General features: G+C 50.5%; 2 protein-coding genes across 2 annotated transcripts; both read left to right on the forward strand.

Moving 5' to 3' along the window:
- Nucleotides 1–7,365: 7,365 nt before the first annotated feature.
- LOC147979521 (uncharacterized) lies at nt 7,366–7,689 on the forward strand. Its single transcript, XM_087515251.1, has one exon. The coding sequence runs from the start codon at nt 7,366–7,368 to the stop codon at nt 7,687–7,689; it is 324 nt and encodes a 107-aa protein (XP_087371377.1).
- A 2,413-nt stretch (nt 7,690–10,102) lies between these two features.
- LOC147979522 (uncharacterized) lies at nt 10,103–10,806 on the forward strand. The gene is made up of 2 exons (XM_087515252.1): nt 10,103–10,207; nt 10,465–10,806. The coding sequence occupies exons 1-2, from the start codon at nt 10,103–10,105 to the stop codon at nt 10,804–10,806; spliced, it is 447 nt and encodes a 148-aa protein (XP_087371378.1).
- Nucleotides 10,807–22,438: the final 11,632 nt, after the last annotated feature.

Below are 22,438 nucleotides of genomic sequence, written 5' to 3' on the forward strand. Positions count from 1 at the left end.
AGCTGTTGACATACACTTTGTATTCTAGGTTGCCAGTTCAAATCTTGTACTTCAGATTTGTTAGTTTTAGGTCCAAATTTGATCAATGACAAGTAGGACCCCCGTGTGTTGTTCCCATATTTCAGTGTAGGCGGGTTTTTTGCACAAACACTTTGCGCGGTTAGAGAAGGTACGACACCAGTTACATGTATTTTGCAAGTTTAGGAACAAAAATGAAAGCGTCATAGAATATCACATGCTCTCCATAGCTTAGATGCTATGGTGATATGAGATTTTAAGTTGTTGGATCTGAGATCCAACGGCTTGGGAGTAATATTTGTAATTATGCGCAATTTCCAAACTTTCGAGGTTATTTATTGCAAAAACATATTTCTGGCCTCATGTGAGCTGCTAGATCTTGGATCCAACGGCTCCCAGTAGATCATATTAGGTACTCCCCATAGCTTAATTAGCCACTATGGTGATACGAGCATCTAGGTCGTTGGATCTAAGATCAAATGCCATGTGTGTAGTATTTGTACTTTCTACGCAATTTCCAAACTCTTTCAGGCCTATATAGAAAAAACATTCAAACCTCCTACTGCGAGCTATTAGATCTCCTAGGAACTCGTATCAACATAGAATCTACGGTGTGGGAGCACCTCATATTCTCCCGTGCGAGAAAACATCAGGTGCTCTCGCAGCTTGGATGCTACGATGATACGAGCTTTGAGGTTGTTTGATCTCAGATCCAAGGGCATCAGAGTAGTCTTTGTGCTTGTGAGAAGTTCCCGAACTCTATGGGGGATTTTATGCAAAAAACATTCGAACCACAAAGTAGTTGTTTGATCTCTAATCCAACGGCTCCAAGGAGCTTGTATCACCAAAGCATCTAAGGTTTGGTAGCACGTGATGTTCTTACATAGAAGAGAATATGAGGTCCTCCCTCATCTTAGATGCTACACTGATGCGAGCTTCGAAGCACTGGGATATGGGATCTAAGGGCATCTGAGTAGTTTTTGTACTAATTGTGTGCAATTCCCAAACACATTAAGGTTTCTTGTAAAAATATTAAGACATCCTGTGAGCCGCTAGATCTTAGATCTACTAGCTTCAAGGAACACGTATCACCATATAGCATCTAAGGTGTGTGGGCACATGATATTCTCCGAGGGGTGCACAACACATTGGTGTTTGGGAGGGTGGGGACAAATATAATGTTGAAAAATATAATCTAAACAATCCTAAAAAGAGCTTCACAATTTTATCTAACCTCGAGGGGTTACCCCCCGACAATCTCCATAGCTCCAACTATGCAAGAGTTATAGTGGGAGCGTGTATGTGTGAGGGGGACAGCGCAAGAAAGCGAGGTCAATTGAGTCATTTATAGAGGGAGAGATTGAGTGAGTGTGTCCTAGCATATACTCGAATGTTAAAGATGATAGATCGTTATAAGCTGCAGTTAGGGCTGGAGGGAGATAGTTACCAAGAGAGTGGGCTAGATAGACTTTGTGTGTGCGCGCATAGTGAAATATGTTCTACATAGACAACATGTGTGTCTTGAGAGAGAGAGGTTGGGTTTTTCATGGAGGGCACAATGAGGTTGTGTGTGAGAAATACATTTGTTGAGACTGTGAGGGCGGGTGTGACATTAATGGAGATCGAACATGAAGAGAAATAATGAGCGTGCGTGTGTCGGATACCAATAGCTCTATTAACAAAGAAATGAAGATCAGTCGGTACATGGAGTATGTGTGGTGAGGGGGGTGTCGATGGAGAGACCTAAACACAACATTTGCATGTACATAGTACTAGACTTAATATACATGTTTCAGTTTACTGTGCATCTAAAATACTGAATTGAGTACCATGATGGCTAACATATTATTTTTGAATTCGAGTCATACATGCATTGTATGGAAAAATAGATGCACTATACTTACTGGATTGTTGTTGTATTCGCGCGCGCGTGTGTGTGTGTGGTCATATGGTTGAATACATACAAAGTTTTCTCACCACCATACCATTCATCTTTTAAATTCCAACTTGCAGAGAAAATCTTACTTTGGATACAATGAAATGTGAAATCCACTTTGAGATGACAATATCACAAACTCACTCTAATTCAAGAACTCGTCATAAATTAGTTACCATGCCTTTTGGAATGACCAATTATTTGCAAGGAAAATACAGGCATTGTAATCATATAGATTCGTCCGGCAATTTTAAGAAAAGATTCCTTCTGCATTCTCGAATTGTAGCACCCGACGGCGTACCAGCCGGACCTGGGCTTGTGTCCTGCTGGTGGCGTGTGTGGTATGTACATTATCTAACCCCAACCAAAAGAACCGCGATATTAAAATTTGTGCCTCCACTCGAGCCTCCGTGTTTCGAGTCAAAATAACTAGCGGCCAGAATTCCAGCACTAGCAAATTCCCCTCATGTCCCTGGTCCATAATCACTACCGATGAACAATGGAGGGAAACTTTAGTAACTAGCCAACATTACCTACCATGCCGTGCATGGTTCAATTCCATGCGTCGCCGCTACCCAAGGTCACCCGTCAACTCCATTGCCTAGTACTAATAGTACTACACCAGGATGAGCATAGAATAGAGCTTCGTTTGTTCGTGCCTACTAGAGTTACTATATCACGCAATGCACTGGTACGAAGGGATTATTTTTTTACCGTGCATATATAACTTGTCTGAAGTCTAATTAAGCAAAATGTTTGACAAAATATTTCTTAAGAAATATTAACATCTACAACAGTAAAGGTGTATTGCTAGAAAATTTATTTCATGACGCAAGTAATTGTATTGTTTCGAATCCTGGATTTTAAATTCCAAAAAATCCAAAACTCACCTGGAAGTCGTGAAATTGAGTATGGTCTCTTGATATGGCACAAATAGGTTGTTGTAATTTTGTTGTTCAATTTGAGACAAGTTTCTTATGAAAAGTTGCACAAATGAAGAGCCAAGGTATTTTGAAACAAAGACATGTCATGTTAACGTGAATGGTTTCACTATTCAAACCGTGGGCATTAAACGTGTGTGTCACCATGCTTCCGGCTTCTCATCGGTAGGTGCCATCCGAGCAAGCATGTGAGTCGACCGAGGCACTGGTGCGGAGACCTGCTATACAAACGGTTTTTAACCCCTTTCCATGACGGCGTTTGGAACCGTTGCCAAGTGAGTGTGGGCAATAGGGGGGTCCTTCCCACACGACCCAAAAACCGTCAGGGATAGGCCCTCCCGGCGCACTGGCTAGGGCAAAACGAGCTCATGTGCGATCTGGTGAGGCATTGAAACCCAATCATTTCCATTCGTATGTACATCCCACACGGCGAATCCCAGAAAAACATTTCCGTTCGTATGTATATAACAAAGTTTTTGTGTGGAAACGTTTGTGCAAGGTTGCCTAACGCAAAAAGTTCTATGCCGGAAGCCGTGTGTGATTGTTAGTTGATTGAACACGCCTACTTTCTAGAAACCATGTGGGTTGTTTGCATTCATCGGCCACGGTGCTGTCTGAGTAACCATCTTCAATAGAAAACCCCAATAAGAAGGGTAATTAGCCTATTATTTATAATGCATGTACTAATCAAATTGATATTTCTTACAAAACACAACAGGTATTTCATATCCGTATAACGACAACCAGGATTTCATAATCGAATTTCATCAGATAACTTCGGCACTCAGTTATGCCATTACACAACAACACCAAGTTTCACATGCAACATCGAAAACCTTTGGAAAGTAGCATCATACACGGTAAATAGACAGATGAATATCATCTGGGAAGCTGCAGAAGTGGAAGGAAAATATTGAGCCTTCAGTGATGTTGAATGTCCTTGCAACTTTAGGCCAGTAGCTATGGATAATTGCCCGCCCACCCTTCGTCCTCTTCAGGAAGACTTCAATATTGTACCGTGGGTGTTGAATGAATACCTTCCTCACCTCTTGACCATGCAGGTGATTTGAGAGGTAATCATCGGTGAACTTCTTTGAAAATTACTAAAAACAAAGATATGCATAAATCGGTGTTATAAATTTTGAAATGGCGCAAGGGGTAAAAACAAGGTAAAAGAGTTAGTACCATCCTATAGTTGACTGATGTCTTCTTCATTGTGCAAAAAAAGATCTTGTTGTTATTCATCACAATTTTCTTCATCCTAACAATCTTTCTGAGTTTCTTGACTGAGATTCATGGATATCTCATTCCTCCATATGCAAAATTCGAACAGTGGGTCTAAGCCTCTGACAGCAGGACCTACATGTGCAAGACCAAATTGTAAGAAACCTAAATATTAGAATGATTCCTTCAACCGCACAATAATGTGCTATTAGCGAAAGGACCATGCATGAGAAAACCTTGATGGTAAACCGCAGGGTCTCCCATTGTTTCCCTACAACACACATAAGGAAGATCTTGATCAGGTTAACTAAGAGTTGCCATACTAACAGTACAATATGTATTGAGTATAGACAAATTCCATTTTTTTCACATGCATAAAAATACAAAATTGTACCCACAACAAATGAAAATCAAATTGTAGAATTGAACCAAATAGTTAAATGGACAGCAAACCAAATGAAACAAAACAATTAACTGAGCACGACGTTGTAGAATAGAAGCATGTACTAGAAGATAAGATAGTTAACAAAACAAAGAATGCTTGAGAACTGTACTAAGAAATGTAGCAATTGTTGGACCAAACTGTCAACTGAACATCAGATTTCATATTAACATTAGAGGACAAATCACTAGAAGGCACTTGCGGTGGCCTAGAAAATAGCACACAGTATATTTTAATGTAGACAACCGCGTGGCGGTGTCGACGGTGGCCTCGAAGATGAGGTGCTCCTCCAAGATCTGGTGGTCGGCATGCTTGGCAGCCATAGCAACCTCATGCGCGCGTGCGGCCATGATTTGCTTCTCCACATCCATATGCTACTGAGCTCCACATTATACTGCATGCAAAATGGCTGTGGGCGGCGCTTAATTGGAGGAGGGGGACAGTGATTTTGGCGGAAGGTGTCGCGCCGTCGGTCAGGACATGTGGGGCGGGGAAGGAGGAGGATGGTGTGGGTGGGGTGTGGATTAGCTGACCATATCAATGAGGCTGCGCAGCAAGAAGAAGGGTCGGTGGTGAGGAGGCGACACTGGAAGAAAAAGGGTCGTCGATGAGGAGGCGGCGCTACAAGAAGAAGGGTAGCCAGTGAGGAGGCGGCGCAACAAGAAGAAGGGTCGCCGACGAGGAGGCTGAGCTGCCAGTAAGCAGCAGTGAAGGTTTGAACTTGGAAATCAAGGAGGAATAGTGGAAATGTGGCTTTTCGTGGGAGGGAGGGGGCGGGGAGATATATATTTCCATGGTGGCAAAAAAATTTCGCTCGATGTCATGAGAAACTGGTGCGCAACTGTTGTTCAAGCGGGGGCGGTGGACTATAGACGACGAAGCTTCCTGCATAAGCCAGACAAGACGGTGCGCCAAGATATTTTATATCACATCCCACACGATTCTTTCTAGTAAACTATTTGTGCTATACCTGATTTTTTTATTATGTTTTGAAAGAAAAAATTCTAATACGGAGGGAAAGGATGGTGTTTGAATTACTAGAACATTTATGTATAATGAACATGCAACTACATGAGTGTCATGTTTAAATTTGGAATTATTTCGGGTTAGTTTGGAATTTTTATGCATTAATTGAGTTTCTAGGCATTTAATATGCGAAACGACTGTCCGCCTCCCCCTCCTCGCAGGGAGAGACGCATTTCCCCGCCGCCTATTGATCACCCGTCACTCGGCGAGAGCCTTGGCCGATGAGAGGGAATCGGAGAAAACGATGCCCGCCACCGGATCGATCGCCTCAATCGATCCCTGGCGCTAGAAGAAGAAGATGAGCTGGGTCCGCCTTGCTTCAGTCCCGGCATCCGAGATGAGCCCTTTCCCAAAGGGTTCACGCTCCCCAGAGATATGCCCAAGTACACCGGCTCCGTGAAGCCGGAAGACTGGCGGGTTGACTACTCCATAGCCGTCAGCATCACCAACGGCTACAAGCGCGTTGCCATAAAGTACGTGCCGCTCATGCTTGAGGGCACAACCTGGATGTGGCTGAACAACTTGAAGCCCCGCAGCATCAACAACTGGATTGATTTCACTAAAGCCTTCGTCCGCAACTTCACCAGCACGTACAAGCGGCCGCCCAAGCCTCGCCAGCTCCCCTTATGCGTCCAAGGCCCCAACAAGTCAACTCGTGACTACCTCACGCGCTGGGCCAAGCTGCGCAACTCCTGCGAGGGCGTGCACGAGGTCCAGGCCATCGAGTACTTCACTGCCGGGTGCCAAGAAGGCACCCTCCTAAAGCACCGGCTTCTCTGCGACGAGCCGACGTCCCTTGATGAACTACTAATTATACCAGACAAGTACGCAACGGCCGACTCCTCCATGAAGGCAGAGATTAAAGTTGACACATCTGGCAAAGTGGCTCCCCAAGCTCCTCGGACTCCGGCTGGCGACACCAATCGGCGCCAGCAACCGAATGAAAACAAGCGCAAGGCCACACTGCCGGCTTCCACCAGCTGGCAGGTGCAATAGTCGAGGATCGGCAGCCAGAAGGGCAGCCTCCACCCAAGCGTCAGAAGGGTGGCAAGACCAACTAGTTGCCCGCCTTCTCATACGAGTAGACGCTCGATGCGCCCTGCAAATTCCACAGCGGAGGAAAACCGTCCAACCACACCACTCGAAAGTGCCACTGGCTCACCCGGATCGCCAAGGGTGATGGGTTCCTACCTCCTCCACCTGCCAGCCCGTCGCCTCCTCCTCTGCAGCAGGCTGCGGTTCGGCCAGTCGGCGCCATACAAGATGGATACCCTGAAGAGCATGGAGCCTATGTCGTGTTCACCAGCATGGCCGATGATAGGCACAACAGGCGGCAGCGACAATAAGAAGTAAATGCAGTAGCATCAGAGACCCCTGAGTTCATGCATTGGTCTGAGAAGCCCATCAGCTGTAGCAGAGCCGACCACCCGGAGGTGATGCCCAATCCCGGCTCTTATGCTCTGGTGTTGGATGCCACCTTTGCCACGAAGAGGCGAGCTTCTCGCTTCTCGCTTCTGATAGATGGCGGTAGCAGCATCAACATCATGTACAAAGATACCATGGAGAAGTTGGAAATCAAGCAGAGACATCTTCAGCCCAGCCGGACTATTTGTCATGGCATAGTTCCAGGCCTTTCCTACTCACCAATCGGCAAGACTTAGATAGATGTCCTCTTCAGGGACAAAAATCATTTCCGCCAAGAGCCAGTCTGGTTTGAGGTGCTGGACCTTGGGAGACCCTATCATGCATTGCTTGGCCGGCTTGCCCTGGCCAAGTTCATGGCGGTCCCCCACTATGCTTACTTGAAGATGAAGATGTCGAGCTCCAAGGGAATCCTGACCATAGCAGGAGACTACAAAAAGTCGTCCGCCTGCGCAGCAGAGAGCAGCCATTTAGCCGAGTCCCTCATGATCGCGGCTGAGAGGCGACACCTTAACCAGGTTGTGGCGATGGCTGGCAAGCAGCCGGAAATGTCACCCAATCCCAAGGAGTCAGAAGCTAAGGGCTCATTCAAGCCGGCAAAGGAGACGAAGAAGATACCCTTGGACCCAGAGCACCCGGAGAGGCACGCAGTTGTTGGTGCAAACCTTGACAGCAAATAGGAAGGCGAGCTCGTCGATTTCCTCCATGAGAATTGGGACATCTTTGCATGGTCTCCCAAGGACATGCCGGGTGTTCCGACGAAAATCGCTGAGCACAAGCTACATGTCCGGTCTGATGCCAAGCCAGTCAGGCAGCCCTTGCACCGCCTGTCCGAAGAGAAGAGAAGAGTTGTTGGAGAAGAGATAGCCCGGCTTCTAGCAGCTGGCTTCATCATGGAAGTGTTCTTTCTAGAATAGTTAGCCAACCCAGTCCTAGTGCTGAAGAAGAACAAGAAGTGGCACATGTGTATTTATTATACCAGCCTCAACAAAGCTTGCCCCAAAGACCCATTTGCTTTGCCAAGAATCGACCAAGTGATTGACTCCACAGCCGAATGCGAGCTGTTGAGCTTTTTGGATGCATACTCAGGGTATCACCAGATCAAGCTAAACCCGGCTGACAGGCTGAAGACTACCTTCATCACACCATTCGGAGCCTTCTGTTACCTCACCATGACGTTCGGCTTGAGGAATGCCGGCGCCACATTTCAGCGTTGCATGCAGAAGTGTCTCCTCAAGAAACTCGGCAGAAACGCCCATGTCTATGTGGATGATGTTGTGGTGAAGATGGAGAAACGTGGAACGTTGCAAGAAGACATCAAGGAGACCTTTGAAAACTTGCGCCGATTTCAGATCAAGCTCAACCCGGAGAAATGCGTCTTCGGGGTACCAGCCGGCCAGCTTCTTGGCTTCCTGGTCTCAGAGCGCGGCATAGAATGCAACCCTGTGAAGTTCAAGGCCATCGAGAGGATGGAGGTGCCCACCCGACTGCTGGATGTGCAAAAATTTACCGGCTGTTTGGCATCCATCAGCCGTTTCATCAGTCGGCAGGGCGAGAAGGCTCTTTCCCTGTACTAGCTCATGAAGAAGACCACTTTTTTCGAGTGGAACGACAAGGCGGATGAAGCTTTTCTCCAGCTCAAGAAGATGTTGGCCACTCCGCCTGTCCTGGCGGCTCCGAGTCGTAAAGAGCCCATGCTCCTCTACATCGCCGCCACCAGTCGGGTGGTCAGCACAGTCATAGTTGTGGAACGCAAGGAAGAAGGCAAAGTACTACCGGTCCAGAGGCCGGTGTATTACCTGAGTGAAGTGTCCACCTCCAAGCAGAACTACCCGCACTACCAGAAGATATGCTACGGCATACACTTCGCCGCCAAGAAGCTGAAGCCATACTTCCAGGAGCACCCAATCACTATTGTCTGCACTGCTCCTCTTGCCGAGATAATTGGAAGCCGAGATGCTTCGGGCCGAGTGGCCAAATGGGCCATAGATTTGACCCCCTACACCATCTACTACCAGCCTCGCACCACTGTCAAGTCACAAGCACTGGCCGACTTCCTCGTCGACTAGGCCGAGACCTAGTATCTGCCGCCGGCACCAGACTCCACCCATTGGCGGATGCACTTTGGTGGCTCCAAGATGCGCACCGGTTTGGGAGCCGGCATCGTCCTCACCTCTCCCAAAGGCGACAAGCTTAGATATGTGCTGCAAATCCACTTTGCCACCTCCAACAACGTTGCCGAGTATGAAACACTCATTCATGAGCTCCGGCTTGCCAAGGAACTCGGCATTCGCCGGATCCTGTGCTATGGTGATTCCGACTTGGTGGTCCAGCAGGCGTCGGGCGACTGGGACGCCAAGGACGCAAACATGCCAAGCTACCATTTCTTGTCCAGCAACTCAGTGGATACATTGAGGGGTGCGAGTTCCTCCACGTGCCAAGAAATGATAATGAGTCAGGCGATACCAGCCGGCGTCGCCCTGCAACGCCTCCTCAAGCCGTCTGTCAAGCCATCGCCAGAGCCGGATTCCATCTTTGCGCCGGCTCCTCCTGAAGTAGCCGGATCCGACTTGAGGACCCCAGCAGCCGGCACAAGGAATTCAGCAGGCGATCCAGGGACTACAGCAGCCGCACCCGGCCCAGGGACTGCACCAGTCGGCCCGGGGACTTCATCGACACAATAAGTGACAGCTGACTCCAACCCGCCGCTTCCTGGCCCAACCGCCCTTGTGCAAGTAGCAATCCTAGCAGTCGGAGAAATTGCAGCACCTTCCTGGGCTCAGCCCATCCTTAACTTTCTGGTCAGGAAGGAGCTGCCGACTGACGAAATCTCGGCCCAACAAGTGCAACATTGGGTAGCAGCTTACACCATCGTCAACAGAGAACTTGTGAGGCGCAGTGTCACTGGTGTTTATCAGTGCTGCGTGGAGCCAGAGCAAGGCCAAGCAATCCTCAAAGATATCCATCAAGGCGAGTGTGGTCACCATGCGGCTTCAAGAGCGCTTGTGGCCAAAGCTTTCCGCCACAGTTTTTTTCTGGCCGACCGCTCTAGAAGACGCCAAAGAACTGGTCCAGAAATGCAAAGGGTGCCAGATGTTCCGCTCCAAGCCGCATCAGCTGGCTTCTGCACTCAAGGCCATTCCCGTTGCCTGGCCCTTCGCCGTCTGGGGCCTGGACATGGTGGGACCATTCAAGACGGTGCATGGCAGCATGACTCATCTGCTTATCACAGTGGACAAGTTCACCAAGTGGATAGAAGCAAAGCCAATTAAGAAGTTGAATGGTCCGACTGCTGTGACTTTCATCTCCGACATCACCATCCGGTATGGCATACCACACAGCATCATCACCGACAACGGCACACACTTTGCCAAAGGCGCCTTGGCCCATTTCTGCGCGATGCAGGCATCCGACTGGACCTTACGTCTATTGCCCATGCGCCGTTAAACGACCAGGTCGAGCGAACAAACGGCCTCATTTTGTCCGGCATCAAGCCCCAACTGGTCGAGCCTCTGGAGCGCTCAACCATATGCTGGCTCGATAAGCTGCCGGCCGTCCTCTGGAGCTTGCGGACAACTCCGAACAAGTCAACCAGCTTCACGCCTTTCTTCCTCGTCTACGGCACTAAAGCTGTCATCCCGACGGATATAGAATTTGACTCCCCTCGAGTCGCCATGTACACCGAGGAGGAGGCGAAAGAAGCACGAGAAGACGACGTCGATCTGCTAGAAGAGGGCCGGCTGTTGGCACTCAGCCGATCCACCATCTACCAGCCTTGGTCATCATCGCTTCCATAATCCGAGCCTCATGAGGTGAGGGCCTGCATAGAGATCTCCGCTCCTCAGGAGCCAACCCGAGGAGGCCGCTCCTTCTGGAGGTCTTGACATCGTCCGCCTCGCGAGGGTCTTGTGTTATTGATGCTGAAGGTGGGCCATACCAGGCCGTCAATGAGCCACGTCGCGGGCCGCAGGCAGGCAGGTCTAGGTACCTCCATTCCGAGAATGCCAACATACTTGATCATCCATTGTGCATGCGTAGGTATTTTCGGAGCTTCACGAAAGTCGAGGAGGAGTGCAAGAGCCAAGGAACAACTACACCATCCGCGAGGGAAGCATGAATGAGAAGGAAGAAGAAGCATGGACAAGCTTCTTGAAAGCCCGGAACTTCCGGCCCTGCAGCACCAAAGATGTCCAAGAGTGTGCCAACTCTCTGGATAGCCCGGTCCCTGCTAGGACCTTCGCCCAGAACCTCCGGCGGCCGGACCTTCCAGTCGTCCCCGAAACTTTCATCGTGCCTGCGTGCAGAGACTCGGGCTGTCGGTGCAAGAAACCCTAGGTCTGTTGCCCTGCGTTGCAGAGACTCGGGCTGTCGGTGCAAGAAACCCTGGGTCTGTTGCCCAGACTGTACACAGGCCTAAGGACAAGATTGTAGCACCAAAGATCAGACCAAGCACTAAAGATCAGTTCTTTGAAGAATCAAAGTGCAGATCAAGAAGACCAAATCAAGCTAGAGAGACAAGATATCACTAAGGGAAAAACCTCCCCGCCGGGCAGGCGAGCCTAGCGAGGACAAGGATTGCCCCAAAGATAAGCCTCCAGACCGCCTCAGCATGCTTGTGGGGCATAGCAAGGGCGGATTATCCCGCCAAAGCTTCACCGGTCCACCTCACAGCAATGCAAGTCATCGATCAATGTGGTATCAAGCCCCTAAGTGACTAAGTGGCTGCTTCTTGCCACATGGGCAGCAACTTCCTATGGAAAACGCCTCCAAATGGCACCCGTCCTAAGACATGTCAAGCAAGCAGGCGCAAAGCTGGCAAATTAGTCCAGCAAGGCTTGCCGGACACGCTGCGATTTGACACTAAGAGACGCATTTAATGCACTCTGTCCGCCAGCAGTGTTAGGTATGATAGCACTGTTTGCTATCTAATCAGTGTGTAAAAGACTGATTTTCCACTAGGGTGACTCCTTGATCTATAAAAGGAGGCCCATGGCAACCGTACAGAGGATTCAGACCCTCACATATTGATACACGCGTAGCCGCTCGCGCCCCGAGAAAACCCTGCCGGACAAGAGCGTCGCGTTCTCCACCATAATCCACCATCAATCCATCAAAGCAAGAGTAGGGTTTTACGCCTAACGGTGGCCCGAACCTGGGTATAATTGCCCGTGTGATCCCTGCCGTGATGTGTTACGCTTCTTTGTTGTTTGTGCAATGTGCCCATCCCCCCGCCGAACAAACAGGGGCTCATGGCCCCATAGGTGACCGTGGTTTACCACAACATCTTTAGCATGCCAGGTAGGGGGTGTCACTTGCGCGAACCCGAGAGTGTAGGCAGAACATCTTCTTTATTGCCATTTTCTTCATTGATAGCTCCATCAACTATGGCGGCCAAGAAGAAGCCCGGTGCCGCAACTCACACGTCCACCTCAAAGGCCCCACCGCCTGCAACCACCGTCGACGAGGGGACTGCGGGTGCGCATGGGGATGTGGACCCTGAGGGGGACGTGGTTGACGCAGGCGGCATTGTCACCACCTCCCCTGCGGCCGGAAGAGGAGCAAGAGGCATCGGAGAAGGACAGCATACTGGTGACCATGCTCCACGAGGTACGGGTAGAAAGATGATTCCTTCTGCACCTCCCTGCCCAGCCGTGGAGCGCAGCCACGGCGGTGGCGCTTGCCCTGAGGCGAATCACAATCCTCTGGCTGCACCCGCCGCAGGCGTGGTCGCAGGACATGCACCACCCCCGGAGCAAACTGGCCCAGTGAATGCTCCTAACGGGGGCACTGATCCACACGCGCCACCACCTTGTCACCACGCCATCCAAGCGACTGGCTCCTGACAGCGGGAGCCCAGCGCAACCACTGCCGGCACCGTCAAGAGCCGAGCGATGCTGCAATCTACATCATCATCACCTATGCCAAGCACCGTTTGGAGGCCATGGCGTCGGCCCAGCTGCTGCTGAGGTTTCCGCTGGCAGCTGATCAGATGGATGATTGGCGAGCCACCATTCAGAGCTTGATTGGCTTTGCCGAGGCTTGACGCTCACGACGAGCTGGCCCGCCACGGCCTCCCCAGGCGATGACGACATCCCACACTACTGCCCATGCGGAAGGGTCCACCCCCACGGTTCAATCCCCACCGCGACAACCAGCACGAGGGCCACGCGACCAAGAGCTTGATGACGTTTCGATGGCTTCATCCGATCCTCGAGCACGTCAAGACCAACGGCGAGCCCCGGAGGACAGGCAGAGAGAAGGGGTGCGCGTCACCATCGAGCGACGCCGCGACAACCACCAGCAGTCCGATGGGCATGATGGCCCCAATGTTGACGAGCGCGTGCTCGACGAACGCGGGTACCTGCCTTTCGAGGCTGGGTGCCCCGCCTTCACCCATGACCTGCCGCAAGTCCGTTGGCCATCCGGTCCCACGTTCAAGTTAGAGATACCAGAGAAGTATGATGTGAGACTGAGCCCGTTAAAATTCTTGAGCATCTACACCATCGTTGTTCAAGCTGCCAGGGGAAGAGATGAGAAGTTTTTTGCCAACTACTTACCTTTGGCACTCAAGCCAAGCTTGAGATCTTGGCTGATGCACTTGCAGGAGAACTCCATCTCAACCTGGGCTGACCTGTGCCATGAGTTGATTAGCACCTTCACGGGCGGCCATCAAGAACCATGGCAACCCAGCAATTTGTAGCTTCTCCCGAAGAAAGAAGCAGAGACTCTGTGGAAGTACATGCAGAGGTTTAGCCGAGTCCACAGAAATATTCTAGACATCCACCCGGCAGCTGTGATAGCTACGTTCCAATCCAACATGCGCAATCATCTGATAGGTTCCAAGTTGAACGTTTGGTTGCATAAGACTGTAAATGAGATGTACACCTTGGTAGACAAGTGTGCTCAGGTGGAGGAGGGGAGGAAACTCCCTGGGAAGAAGATGGCGTCAACATCGACTCGGAGGATGATGATGAGGCCACAAGTCAGAAGAACAAGAACAAGAAGCGCAATGAGAGGTGACAAGGACACCAACAAGGAATCCGAGAAATGTATCTCCTCAAAGAACATTGCGCCTATTGATGACTTGCCGAAGGGTTCCAACCGTAAGAGATACAAGGTTGGTGCTTCCCCTATGAAAAATGTCCCGGTAGGGCTGGCTGGCACTGATGGTACTTTTACTATCAGTGCCACCCTCGATGACAAATAGGAAAGCGCGATCGTTGCCTTCCTGCAGGCGAATATCGATGTGTTTCCCTGGCAAGCATCTGATATCCCCGGTATTCCCACGGAGTTAATCAAGCACCACCTTGTTGTCTGCCCACATGCCCGACCCGTCAAGCAGAAGGTCCGAAAGCAAGCCTTTGAGAAGCATTAGTTCATTGCCAAGGAAATCAAGAAACTTGAGGCAACTGGTTTGGTCAGAGGAGTACTCTATCCAACATGGTGAAGAAATCCCAGTGCTCGTGTGCAAGGCGTATGGGAAATAGAGGCTATTCATAGATTTCACGAATCTGAACAAGGGATGCCCGAAGGACCTATTTGCCTTGCCGCGCATTGACCAAATTGTGGATTACACATCCGGATGTGATTTTCTCTCCTTTCTAGATGCATACTCTGGGAATCATAAAATCTTTATGTCTAAGGAACACGAAGAGAAGACCTCGTTCATCACCCCGTGTGGCACATACTACTTCGGGTGAATGCCTTTCGGGTTGAAGGGCGCCGGATCCACTTTTGCAAGTGCTGTACAGATTGGTTTTAAGTGACAATTGCACAGAAACATTGAAGCTTACATGGATGATATTGTGGTAAAGACCAAGGACAGATCGACCCTCATCCAAGACTTGGAAGAGACATTTGCTAGTTTGTGCAAGATCAACTTGAAACTGTACCCGGAGAAGTGTCTGTTTGGCGTTCCCTCCGGCAAACTACTTGGTTTCTTTGTGTCCAACTGCGAGACAGAGGCCAACCCTGATAAGATCAAGGCTATCGAGCAGATTCAGGCATGTAAGACAGTCAAGGATGTGAGGCGTTTGACTGGGTGCGTTGCCGCGCTTAGCAGATTCATCTCCATGTCTGTCGAGCGTGCCTTGTCGTTCTTCAAAATCTTGAAGAAGGTAGGACCCATGAAGTGGACTCCGAAGGTAGACACAACGCTGCAACATTTGAAGACCTAGTTGTCCTCTGTGCCCACTTTGCTTGCTCCCAAAGCACAAGAGTCGTTCTCTACTATACCTGGCGGCAACTAATCAGATGGTTAGTGCAGCACTACTGGCGCAGCAGGAAGTGGAAGAGGCAGCTGCCTCAGCTAGTGTCTCTTTCGAGGGAGAGAGTGAGCATAGCCCGGCAGGGCCATACATAGATCAAGATAAAGGAGAGCACAACAGTAGAGGCAACGCCAACACTACAAAAAAAGGACACATCCTTGACATTTTGGGCCAAACAATTTTTTTCCTGTCATGCTTATGACAGTTCTATGACGATAATTGTGACAAAACATGTTATCATCATAGATGTGGTGGGCTCCTACTTCTATGACAAAAAATCATGATAGAAAATGGGCTTTTCATCCTGGGCGGGCCGGAGACGCGGCTGCATGACATTCTTTGGGCCATCCATGACTGAAAAAACATGGTAGAAGCGAGGGCGAGGAAAATATCAGGGAGTTCCCGGTTACAGTGGGTGGTCGGGGCCGGGCAATGCATAGAGGTTTGCGCGTTTCTCTCATACACATATGCACGTGTGTGCAAGGCTTTGCGCTCTAACTGAAGCCGAGTGAAGGACTGGGCTCTAACTAAACCTGAGCGATTGCACTAGCTACGTTACTGAACCCCAATCGATCCCTTGTTGTTAGCCGAACCCAAGTGATTCCTTCGCTACTGCTGGTAACTAAAGCCAATCGATGCTGCATCTTGATGAACAGTGAGCGTTGTTGGGGGTGTGGATGAACAGTTTCCAGTGGATGAACAATTTCTGGTGGACCCCATGGTAGTAGAGGCCATTGCCGCTGGATGAACAGGACCCCAATCGAGCCGGTTGGGGGTGGATGAACAGGACCCTGTGGAGGGCTGGATGAATAGGACGTCCCCGTGGAGGGCTGGTTGAACAGTAGCCGGTTGAGGGCTGGATGAACAGTAGCCCGTGGAGGGGTGGTTGAACAGGACCCCGTGGAGAGGGCTGGTTGAACAGTAGCCAGTGGAGGAGCGGTGGAGGCTGGATGAACAAGAGCCCGTTGATGAATAGTGCTGGTGGAGGCAGGAGGGGAGACGTTGTGGATGAACAGTCGCAGGTGGAGGCTCGAGGAGGTTGACGGTGGATGAACAGTAGCCCATGGAGGCAGTCGGCGCTGGAGATGAACAGTATCCCGTAGAGTCCCATTCTGCGGTACACCCCTCCCAATGAACAGGACCCCCGTTTCGACCGTAGCGCTCCTACATAAGTCCGTGTCCTCTGTTTTGCGGTATGCCACACCCCTCCGGATCAACAGGACCCCGTTTCAACCGTAGAAGGTCCAAGAGAAGTCCATTTCCTCCGTTTTGCGGTACGCCAGACCCCTCCCAATGAATAGGATCCCGTTTCGACCGTGGCCGGTCGAACACAAGGCCATTTCCTCTGTTTTGCGGTACGTCGGGCCTCGTTTCGATCGGCTGTTCCATCCAAGCCAGTTGGCTCCCAATGAAAACGACACATTCCGACCCAGCCGGTTGCCTCCCAATGAACAGGACATTGTTTCTCCGTTCTGACCCACCCGGTTCGCTGCCCGATGAACATGACGTTGTTGCTGTCGTCCGTTGCCTCTCCATGTACACAAGCCCTGGCCGTCCGCATATATATGCATGAGTACGTGCTCGAGACCCCGCCCGTATGTACATACATGGCCGTATTTTTTCCATGTGGCTGTACGTACGTGTACATGACTTAGACAAGACTACATGAACTGCTATGTTGGGTGCTCTACAACGACACGTGCCACTACTTACTCGGCCAGGGTTCATACTTGTAGAGAGACTGATCGACAAGTATCTGCGTACACGTTCGCGACCATATAGACAATGCTACGTACACTTTGACCACGTGGGTCCTAGCGGTCAGGGAGGATAAGGACGCACTTCCTTGTGTGCGAAGATATAGCTGCTCGGTCCGAGCTGTCAGGGGGAGGAATCGTTTTTATTTTGCGAGTAATAAGGAGGCACTTCCTTGTTGTCAGAAGGGAGAGAGGATTTGGTGGAATCGTTGTTCGTTGTATCGCTTGAGCCTCGTGGGCATATATATAGGAGTTCATGATCATCTTGGAGTACAAGGCAAGGTAGAATAATATCCTACGCTATCCTATCTTTCCTATTAATCACGATACTCAACATCCCCCCGCAGCCACAACGGTTGTGACGCAGATGGTGAGACTGGAGAATAATCCGAAGGTAAGCCGACGGACACCCGCCCCCCATAGTCGTAATGGTCGACGCATCGCGCAAGTCGTTGCTGGAGTGGAAACCGACGAGTTTGCTCAAGCAAGGCAGTAGCCCTTTGTGCCGATGTCGGTGTAGCCAAGAGCGTAGGGTGGTGTGTCCATTGTTGAGGTAGCCATGCGAGGGACGCTGTGGTCGATGTCAAGTCGGGGTGACCGGGGTCGAGGTAGTGGCCGTGGATCGGGAAGAAGAGCGGCGGCGGCTAGGTCAGAAGCGCGGCGATGGTTCTCAAAATAGGCGAGGAAGAACCCGACAACATGATGAAGACCAACACGGACGGTGGCGTTGCCGTGCCTAGAGAGGTGGCGCAACGCATACCACATAGAAGTCGACGCGCGGGGACGGCGGAGTGGACCGCGCGCCGCGACGCTACAGCCCGAAGGGGCAACGCTGCGGCATCACGCGGGTCGAGGCGATGGCGAGGAAGACCTCAGGGAGGTTGGAGGGTGTAACGCCCACGATGCGGCTATATCTCCCACGTGTTGAGGCATGACTTAGAGCAATAACCGCATTGTGGTTTTGTCGCAATAAGGGTCATCTTCACACAATCCCATGTAATGAACAAGAAAGGGATAAAGAGAGTTGGCTTACAATCGCCACATCACACAATACTTAAATAATTCATACGTCATCCAAAATACATGCATAGTCCGACTACGGTCAAATCCAAAAGAAAAGAAGATAACCCCAAATGATAGATCCCTGATCGTCCCAACTGGGCTCCACTACTGATCATCAGGAAACGACACATAGTAACGACCAATGTCCGCGTCGAACTCCCACTTGAGTTCGGTAGCATCACCTGCACTGGTATCATCGACACGTGCAAATATTTTGGTAATATCTATGAGTCACGAGAACTCAGCAATCTCAAAACCCACGAGATCAAGACTATTTCAGCTTATGGGTAGAATAAGGTAACGAGGTGGAGTTGCAGCAAGCGCTAAGCAAATGTGGTGGCTAATATACGCAAATGAGATTAAGATGAGAAGCTACACAACGGTCAAAAAGCTAGAAGTGATGAAGAAGTGATCCTGAACTACTTACGTTCAAATATAACCCAAACCATGTTGACTTCCCGGACTCCACTGAAAAGAGACCATCATGGCTACACACCCGGTTGGTGTCTTTTAATTAAGTCAAGTGTCAAGATCTCTACAACCATATATTAACAAATTCCCATCCGCCACATAACCACTGGCACGGCTCTCGAAAGTTTAAACCCTGCAAGGGTGTCCCAACTTAGCCCATGACAAGGTCACGATCCGCTGAGACAAACCTCCATGCGGGACCCTTCGATCAGACTCGGAATCCCTGTGCACAAGATATTTTGACAATGCTAAGACTAATCCAGCAAGTCTTCCCGGCGTGCCAACACCCTGATACTAGCCGCACGTATCTCGTCTCAGGCCACGATGGGATTGTCCAAACTTCCGGTAGGCCAATCCAATGTTGCCCCTGGCGGCCACCAGCGGTTGACAGGCTTGGACCAACACTCATGACGAGCACTAGCCCGGGGGGGTTAGTTAAGTCCACGGGGTCTAGAAAGTCCCTATGAAGTTTTAGTTGTAAAAGGGAAAATGGTAAAACCAAAGGTTGGGCCTTGCTGGAGGAGTTTTATTCAAAGCGAACTATCAAGAGGGGACCATAAACCCTCACCGTGTTAGGGATGCAAATTCAAGGAACATAACACCGGTATGGCGGAAACTAGGGCGGCAAGAGTGGAACAAAACACCGAGCAAAAGTCCAAGCCTTCCACCCATTGCCAAGTATATAGATGCAATAATTAAATAAGAGATATTGTGATATCCCAACATATCCATGTTCCAACATGGAACAACCAGCAAGGCACCTGCAACTAGCAAAAGCGGTAACTTAGTGAAACAACGGTTTGCTAGGAAGGTGGGTTAGAGGCTTGACATGGAAATATGGAAGGCATGATAAACAAGTGGTAGGTAGCGCGACATAGGGATTGAACAAACAACTAGAAAGCAAAAATAGAAGTGATATCGAGGGTAATGGTCATCTTGCCTGCAAAGTTTTCAGAGTTTTCGAAAGCTTGCTCCTCGTTAGCGTACTCAACAGGTTCCTCATTCACGAACTCGTCTCCCGGCTCTACCCAAAGCAAGAACACATGCAACGGAACAACGAAACAACAATCAATCACGGTGCAATGCACAAGCAACATGATGCAAGACATGGCATGGAATGCAAGATATGATGTGCAATGCATATGGGTACTCCGGAAGGGGAAGGATGATCAAGGCATCAACTTGGCAAACCAATTATGCCGCAGTAAAGATCGGGTGATTTCGGTCGAAATCAATATAAGGATCACCGGAAACGGATGCATGGTTTGCAAATGACAAGCAAAACAAGAATGATGCAAATCTACGATTAACAGCATCATAGCACTTAGGATGCACCAAGAAACTATGCTACATCACTCCAACATAGCAACAAAGCACATGGAATTAAATTACAGGTGAAGGTCTACAAATCATGAACACTAAGCTCCTGCTAGAACTCACTAGAACAAGCTCAAAATAGCATGGCAAAAATGCAAATGATAATAGATTCACAAACTTGGGGAAAATAAACATGTCAAAACAGCATTAGGTAGCAATGTTTAGAGCTAGCAGAAAACATGCTACTGTAACATATCATGGAAAAAAGGCATGGCATGCTAGTACTAAAAGCATAGAACAAAACTCCCCCACTGAACTTTACCCAAAGAGGCACGGAAAATAATGTGGCAGTCATCCAAACATGGCAAGTTATATGAACAGTTTCAGACGTTGCAACTTTGCAAGGTAAACCACTCACCATGTCGGAGTAATGGGCCATGGGTAGCCTAACCCGAGTCCCCGAACCTTTCAAGACATCGGGGCCGGCTGCGCCCCTCAAGACGGCAAGATGAAGCGCCGCCTTCTGGTGGCTGGCTGGCTGAATGGCCGACTGCTAGAAGACGGCCATGCTTAGGAAGGCGGCTCCAAGACGGGCCGACTCCTAGCAGGCGGCCTCCAGAGAGGGCGGCTCCTAGCAGTCGACCCATGGCGCCCTCAAAGTCTGCGCCCCCATTAAGGAGATAAGACGGCGCAAGGCTATAGTGTAGCCCATCCCCCCATATCCAGGGTCAGGCATGGCCACAGTGCTTCGTACGGGCGGGGATCTCCGCCCGGCGTGGCACTGTTGCCACTCCTCCCTTGACGTCACTTGTGGCAGGCGGAGTCCTGTTCCCACAATGACCTGTTGGTAGGGCCTGCAGGCGGTGGGTCCTAGCAGGCAGCAAGAGCCCGGAGGGCGGCTAAGGCCTGACTAGTGGGACCAGGGAGAGGCCGGCCTCCAGCAGGCGGCCCCCTCCTCCCTCGGGGTCCACGCGCCATTAATCAGATAAGACAGGGAGTGGCTACAGTGATCTCCCACCAGTCGGCGGGACTGTAGCCACGCTCCCCTGACCAAGCATGCGTCATTAGCCACACGACTACAGTAATCAGCAGCCGGCAAAACCCGCGAGCGGCGGGAGCGGCCTGTCGGCTCCGTACCCGAACAGGCGGCGGGGCCCACCAGGCGGCGGACCCGGTGGTCGGCGGAGAAGCCGGTGAGGAGAGACACTGACAGTCGGGCCCTATGCCCGGCCTGATTACCATTATGCCCCTGGGGGCAGGTCTATATAAACCCCCAGGGCACCCATGCAAAGGGTTCGGAACCAGATAGAATTAGACTCACACCTAGGGGAGGAGGAGAGCAAACCCTGCCTTCTTCTACCTCTAGCATACAACTCGAGGAGCACCATTGTACTCACTAGTGCCTTAGTGATCATGCGATGGCCCCGTAGAGCAGGACTAGGGGTGTTATCTCCTAGGAGAGCCCCGAACCTGGGTAAAGTGCATCGGTGTTCGTGTCTATGCCTCATCCCGCTTCCAGGCACCGGCGACGTTCTACTCGCTCCCACCATGATAAGCCATCCATTAGCATATGTCGCACCCAACTCCCGACATTTGGCGCCCACCGTGGGGCGAGGTTGTCACACCCTAGCTAGTTCAAGCATTAGAGTGTGCATCATGTTTAAATTTCTCTTAAATTTGAAATGGGGAAAGCAGAAACCCCCAACACCCCCCTGGAAACAACTAGGGTTTACTAAAATTATGTTCAATGAACCTGAAATGCCCTTCTAAAAAGTTCACCCTCTTTGTCTTGGGTTAGAACCTCTGGCAAAATTGGTGCACAATTTTCCAGGTCAACAGAAGGTCATGGAATTAAATCATAAGTATTTGAATTTGGGCATTTAAATGATATAAAATAATTTAAATGCTCAAATAATTCTGGAAATAAATGTTTGCTATTAGGGATAATCCCAACAGAGCCCACAATTATTTTTCAGGATTTTAGTAAGTGCCTAAGTATTTTTAATAAAGCCCTAAAGCTGAAAAAATAGAAAAAGAAAACAAAACAGGAAAGAGAGAAAGGGAAAGGCTTACCTGGCGCCGCCCACGAGGCCCACCTGCCGGCCCAGCCCAGCTACCGCTCCAGCGAGCTGCTTGGCTCGGCCAGGCAGGCAAGCAGGTGCTCGACGGCGGCACCAGTGCGCGCCACGCAGCTGGCTGCCGCCCTGCTTCCTCCCCTCGCCGCCCTGCTGGCCTGGATAGGCTCCACGTCGCCGCCTCGACCCCCTGGACACGTTCATTCGCCCCCTGCCTCACTCCCTTGCTCCCCTTCGCCATGGCCGACGCAGCCGTCGCCGTCCCGCCACCGTAGTTGCGTCCACCGCCGTCCCCGTGCTGCACCACCGTGTCCACTCGATTTGCCGTCGTCGACTACTTCGAACAGACCGAGCCCCGAGCGCTCACACGCTCTGCAACACCTCCACCGACCCCGCCTTCGTCAACCACCGCCGGAGATCCCTTTCGACGTCGCCGCCGCATCAGCTCGTCCCCGACCGCGCCGTCCGTCTCTGCGTGAC

The sequence above is a fragment of the Triticum urartu genome, chromosome 3A (assembly GCF_056163025.1).
Source record: "Triticum urartu cultivar PI428250 chromosome 3A, HENAU_Tu73, whole genome shotgun sequence".
Taxonomy (NCBI): Eukaryota; Viridiplantae; Streptophyta; class Magnoliopsida; order Poales; family Poaceae; genus Triticum; species Triticum urartu.

Bases quoted from the DNA above. Each gene is read 5' to 3' on its own strand.
- LOC147979521 (XM_087515251.1), top strand. From the start codon at position 7,366: ATGGCGGTCCCCCACTATGCTTACTTGAAGATGAAGATGTCGAGCTCC.
- LOC147979522 (XM_087515252.1), top strand. From the start codon at position 10,103: ATGTTCCGCTCCAAGCCGCATCAGCTGGCTTCTGCACTCAAGGCCATT. The intron at 10,208-10,464 runs GTGCATGGCAGC...TTAAACGACCAG, and splicing joins TGGTGGGACCATTCAAGACG to GTCGAGCGAACAAACGGCCT.